This window comes from Erpetoichthys calabaricus, chromosome 6 (genome assembly GCF_900747795.2).
Source record: "Erpetoichthys calabaricus chromosome 6, fErpCal1.3, whole genome shotgun sequence".
NCBI classification, from domain to species: domain Eukaryota; kingdom Metazoa; phylum Chordata; class Cladistia; order Polypteriformes; family Polypteridae; genus Erpetoichthys; species Erpetoichthys calabaricus.
In genome coordinates, this window is record NC_041399.2 from 53564288 (window position 1) to 53570287 (window position 6000).

General features: G+C 34.5%; 1 protein-coding gene across 2 annotated transcripts in view; it reads left to right on the top strand.

The window, feature by feature from the left end:
* sgk3 (serum/glucocorticoid regulated kinase family member 3) overlaps window positions 1-5786 on the top strand; it is a 90440-nt gene extending 84654 nt beyond the window's left edge. For both annotated transcript variants that reach the window (XM_028803591.2, XM_051929172.1), the window contains exons 14-17: window positions 2968-3063; window positions 3472-3627; window positions 4498-4587; window positions 4897-5786. In XM_028803591.2, coding sequence (XP_028659424.1) covers window positions 2968-3063; window positions 3472-3627; window positions 4498-4587; window positions 4897-5067 — 513 coding nt within the window. In that variant the 3' untranslated portion in view covers window positions 5068-5786. The remainder of the gene's footprint in view (window positions 1-2967; window positions 3064-3471; window positions 3628-4497; window positions 4588-4896) is intronic.
* The last annotated feature ends 214 nt before the right edge of the window (window positions 5787-6000 follow it).

Sequence of the window (6000 nt, forward strand, 5' to 3'; positions counted from 1 at the left end):
CATTTACATATACACAAATATTTCATTATTAGGCAGAATGAGCTTTCATTCTTAATTAAATACTCAACATGTAAACTTTGGCTTTACAATACAAATTTTCAAATTAGAAAAAAATGTAAGTATATTTTTGGAATGGAAGCAGTATCTGCTGCACCAGAGTGCAATAAGCTATAGAAATGCTGAAATATATATGCTTATTATACCAACCACTGATGAATAATTTATATTTTTACAAGGTGCAGTGTTTTCAATTTGGACTTAAAAATGTAAAAAACAGAAGAGTTTTAATTTAACCAATCAGTTTTTCTTGATAATAGATATTGTTTTTGTGTGTGTAATCATTATCTGTTAATGGCAACATTTATTAAATATCTATTTTGGGAGTATGTTTTGCTAAATGTTATTGCTTTATTTCAGTGGTCGTTTTTACCAAATTACAAATGGTGATGTTAGGAGTACATGAATTTTGGTAAAATACATTAAAGCTGTGTCTTTGGGAAATGTTATAGACCAACCTAGGTTTGCTCTAAATATCAATCTTTATTAAATTTCTGCTTTAAATGAATTAATGTCTAGTTTGTATATTAATTTATACTCCTTGAAAAAATGTTTAATTTCTATAGGTTTACAGTGAGAAGGATTAAAACATGTCTGCTATACTACTTATTTAATAATCCTGTTATTTAGAATAATAATAATTTACATTTATATAGTGCTTTTCTCAGTATTCAAAAGCACTTTACAGAGACAGAGGGGAAACATTTCAACCACCATCAATGCGTAGCATCCACCTGGATGATGTGACGGCAGCCATTTTACAACAGTTCACTCACCACACATTAAATATTAGGAGAAGAAGAGCTGAGAGAATTAGAGACAGGGGATGATTAGAGGGCCAAAATATTCAGGCCATGGTGGGCAATTTAGCCAGGGCAGTGGGGAATCACTGTACTCTTTTTGACATATGCTCAGGGATCTTTTATGACCACAAAGAAGCTTACATTCCACCTGAAAGATGGTACCTTTTTTATATTATATATATATATATATATATATATATATATATATATATATATATATATATATATATATATATATATATATATATACAGTGGGTACGGAAAGTATTCAGACCCCCTTCAATTTTTCACTCTTTGTCATATTGCAGCCATTTGCTAAAATCATTTAAATTAATTTTTTCCCTCATTAATGTACACACAGCATCCCATATTGACAGACAAAAAAAAGAACTTTTGAAATTGTTGCAGATTTATTAAAAAAGAAAAACTGAAATATCACATGGTCCTAAGTATTCAGACCCTTTGCTCAGTATTTAGTAGAAGCACCCTTTTGAGCTAATACAGCCATGAGTCTTCTTGGGAAAGATGCAACAAGTTTTTCACACCTGGATTTGGGGATCCTCTGCCATTCCTCCTTGCAGATCCTCTCCAGTTCTGTCAGGTTGGATGGTAAACGTTGGTGGACAGCCATTTTTAGGTCTCTCCAGAGATGCTCAATTGGGTTTAAGTCAGGGCTCTGGCTGGGCCATTCAAGAACAGTCACAGTTGTTGTGAAGGCACTCCTTCGTTATTTTAGCTGTGTGCTTAGGGTCATTGTCTTGTTGGAAGGTAAACCTTCTGCCCAGTCTGAGGTCCTTAGCACTCTGGAGAAGGTTTTTGTCCAGGATATCCCTGTACTTGGCCACATTCATCTTTCCCTCGATTGCAACCAGTCGTCCTGTCCCTGCAGCTGAAAAACACCCCTAAGCATGATGCTGCCACCGCCATGCTTCACTGTGGGGACTGTATTGGACAAGTGATGAGCAGTGCCTGGTTGTCTCCACACATACCACTTAGAATTAAGGCCAAAACGTTCTATCTTGGTCTCATCAGACTCGAGAATCTTATTTCTCACCATCTCAGAGTCCTTCAGGTGTCTTTTAGCAAACTCCATGCGGGAGTTGGCCTTAATTCTAAGCGGTATGTGTGGAGACAACCAGGCACTGCTCATCACTTGTCCAATACAGTCCCCACAGTGAAGCATGAGGGTGGCAGCATCATGCTGTGGGGTGTTTTTCAGCTGCAGGGACAGGACGACTGGTTGCAATCGAGGGAAAGATGAATGCGGCCAAGTACAGGGATATCCTGGACAAAAACCTTCTCTAGAGTGCTAAGGACCTCAGACTGGGCCGAAGGTTTACCTTCCAACAAGACAATGACCCTAAGCACACAGCTAAAATAACGAAGGAGTGGCTTCACAACAACTCTGTGACTGTTCTTGAATGGCCCAGCCAGAGCCCTGACTTAAACCCAATTGAGCATCTCTGGAGAGACCTAAAAATGGCTGTCCACCAACGTTTACCATCCAACCTGACAGAACTGGAGAGGATCTGCAAGGAGGAATGGCAGAGGATCCCCAAATCCAGGTGTGAAAAACTTGTTGCATCTTTCCCAAGAAGACTCATGGCTGTATTAGCTCAAAAGGGTGCTTCTACTAAATACTGAGCAAAGGGTCTGAATACTTAGGACCATGTGATATTTCAGTTTTTCTTTTTTAATAAATCTGCAACAATTTAAAAAAAATCTTTTTTTTGTCTGTCAATATGGGGTGCTGTGTGTACATTAATGAGGGAAAAAATTAATTTAAATGATTTTAGCAAATGGCTGCAATATGACAAAGAGTGAAAAATTGAAAGGGGTCTGAAAACTTTCCGTACCCACTGTATATATAAAACAGTGCATTGTCCCTGTCACTGCACTTGGGCATTGGGATCCACACAGGATAAGCGTCCCCTGCTGGGCTTATGAACCCCTCTTTCAGCAGCTACCCAAGCTTTTCCTAGATAGTCTCCCATCTAAGCACAGGAAAGGCCTAGACGTGCTTTGCCCTCAGGTGGATTACCCATTCTGAAGTGCAGGTGAATTTTTTTTACCAGCTCCTCTTGATTTTCCCAATTCTTTATTGTAGTACCTTGCACCAGAGGTCCTGAGAAAGCAACCTTATGATAACACAGTTGACTGGTGGTGCCTTGGATCTGTGCTGTATGAAATGCTGTATGGTTTGGTAAGTGCTTTGCCATTTCATCTGTGATGAAATAATCTGTTTAGTTATGTCTGCCATTGTCACAGCTATTTATATAAATTAAGCAAGAATTCAAAATGAATTTCCAATGAGCTGTTCTATTGGCTTTTTACATAATTTATTCTTCACATTTAAAACATTAAAAAATATAAAGATAATTTAACTAACTCATAATAAATTTTGTAATTCATCTTCCTAGTTGTGTATATTGAGTACTTTGTTTTAAAAGTTACAGGAAAAAAAAACTTATTGATCCTTCTGTGGTTTTTTTTTATAGAAATGAATGCCTCCAGTTCTTTCTGCTCAGTTATCATATATCAGTTGTATTAATTACAATGAAAATTTGCTTTTATTTTCAAAATGAAATGTAGTTTTTTTTTTTAATTTTAGCCCCCATTTTATAGCAGAGATACATCTGAAATGTATGAAAATATTCTTCACAAGCACTTGACTATTAGGCCTGGAGCAACACCTGCAGCATGGGATCTTTTGGAGAGTTTGCTAGAAAAAGACCGAACAAAGAGACTAGGCTCAAAAGAAGATTTTGTAAGTGTAATCAACTGATCTAACAAAGTAATGTATTTTAGTAATGTTTCTTTTGACAAACTATGCAGATTTACTGTTTTCGATTCAGACATTTAGTAGACCTGGTATGTGGGTTTAAATGATGACAGGTATAGGAGAATGAAACCTAACAAATGGGTTTCTGACCAGTTACTTCTAGCTTTACAGGGACTTTGTTCTGACTCTCACTTGACAGCTCCCTCTTTTCAGAGCACATGTAAGCAAAAGAGTGGGCAACAGGTTGTCTGTACGCAAATACACTTTAATTTACCAGACAAATGTGCCCTTTTACCCTGCAAAAAGTGAGAACTGCAGTCTCAAAGTCTGGCCCTTTCTACTCTGTTCCTTTCTGTTCCTCTTCATCCAAACTGTACACAAACTACAATGATACAACAGTAAAAATGTGCATGAAGGTATCAATGTTTGGATAGTTACAGCATCATCTTTTGTTTTGTAAAACAAATATAGTGTCTGACTTGTTCAGCACAGTAGAGTAAGAAGTTCAACTCAAACAGATACAGAAAGCAAACCCAAAAACTGAATGAGGTTAATTTTATGAATGTAATGGCACAGTCCTTAAATAAGGATTTCTGTTACTATCATTCACAATAAGGGTTCACCTAAGGAAAACAAAAAAGTTTTGAAATTAACCTACAGACAACAAACTTTATGCTTGCTATTGTGCTTAGTACAGTTCTAATAAGTAATACAACCAAGAGCTCAAACTAAGTGAAATACTGTAGCTTTGTCAAAACAGGCAATTAGTATGCAGAATATGAAAGGATATTTGAATTAATAAAACATTTTTTTTTTTTATTCTTGGAAACAAAAAAAATCATATTTCTTTTGCAGGTTGAAATAAAAAAGCATTCATTCTTTTATGTCATTAATTGGGAAGACCTTGTTCAAAAGAAGATCCCTCCTCCATTTAGTCCCATTGTGGTATGTATCATTAGATGCCATGGCATTATTGCTGTACTGTAATCAAATGAATTTAGTTAATTAGAAATGAGCATAATTTAATTTTATAAATTCAAACATTGTACAGAATAGATTAGCTCTTTTTAGTTTGTCCTATGTATTGCTCAAGAGGCTTTCTTGTTATTACAATATTTAATTGCTATAGACTATGCAGTTAAGGAAATTTAAAAAGTGACAGTGGAGTAAAATGCATCTGGAATGAAGACTAGTTATTAAGGTGACAAAATGATTAATGCAAGTCATCTGTTATATTATGTTTCTTTTAAATAGGATGGTCCAGATGACATTCGAAACTTTGATCCTGAATTTACTGATGAAATGGTTCCACATTCTGTATGCTGCTCCTCTGAACGATCTATTGTGAATGCTAGTGTTCTAGAGGCAGATGATGCTTTTGTTGGGTTTTCTTATGCTCCTCCTTCAGAAGATTCATTTCTTTAGAAGTGCTTATTCACCAAACGGTTTAATTATAAAGTAATATATAAATCTCAGATCATGAAATTTTAAAATTGCCTTAATTCCAAATTGCCTTTAGCCAGTAAAGTCTTGAACTGTTAAAATCTCCAGTCCATTAGTCATACTTACATAGATGCACTGAAATGTTAAGTTATGCAGTGGTTTTTGCATTTCTAACTTCCAAAGCTACTTTCATAATCTGAAAAAGTACAAAGGTTACACTTAAAAAGCCTTACTTTTTTGTTTTTTTATTTTTTAATAGTTAATGTTTCTTTTTTTATGTGTACTTATTTAAAACAATGCATATTAAGTATCGTGTACATCAGTTGATTCAGCTATAAAACTGTGTACTGCTTAAATTCTATTTAAAATGTATGTAATCTTTAGCATTTTCCTCTCAATTATTTTTTTTTAGTTAACTTTATGTTGTGAAATATTTTCTTTCATTATTTTGTATTTTTTTTCCAAGTTGTCATTATTACTGTTATAATAAGTGAAACATTGTGTTTGTTTTGGCATTTACTTTGGGAGTGTGTTGTATTTAAAATGTCAGAAAAATGATTGTGGTCAGATGTACATTTTTAAACAGCTGTATTCTAAACAGAATCCACTTACAAGAAATATGTTTATAATATTAGTGCTTTATGAACTGTATGATAAGAGGGTAAATAAATACTGTATGGCTTATTTTTCCTTTGACTTAATATGTACATAAATCTCTGCACTTTTTTTTTTTAAAACACCAAAAGTGTTACTAATGATGGATGTGTTAAGTGCATAATATTCAATGTTATGATTTCAGACTACATACTGTATATATTATCAATTTCGTTGATATCTGTTACCCCTTCTACACTTTCATTTCAACCCAGAATCAGTTTTCACCAGTTCTATTTAGATCAGTCATATTCAGTAATT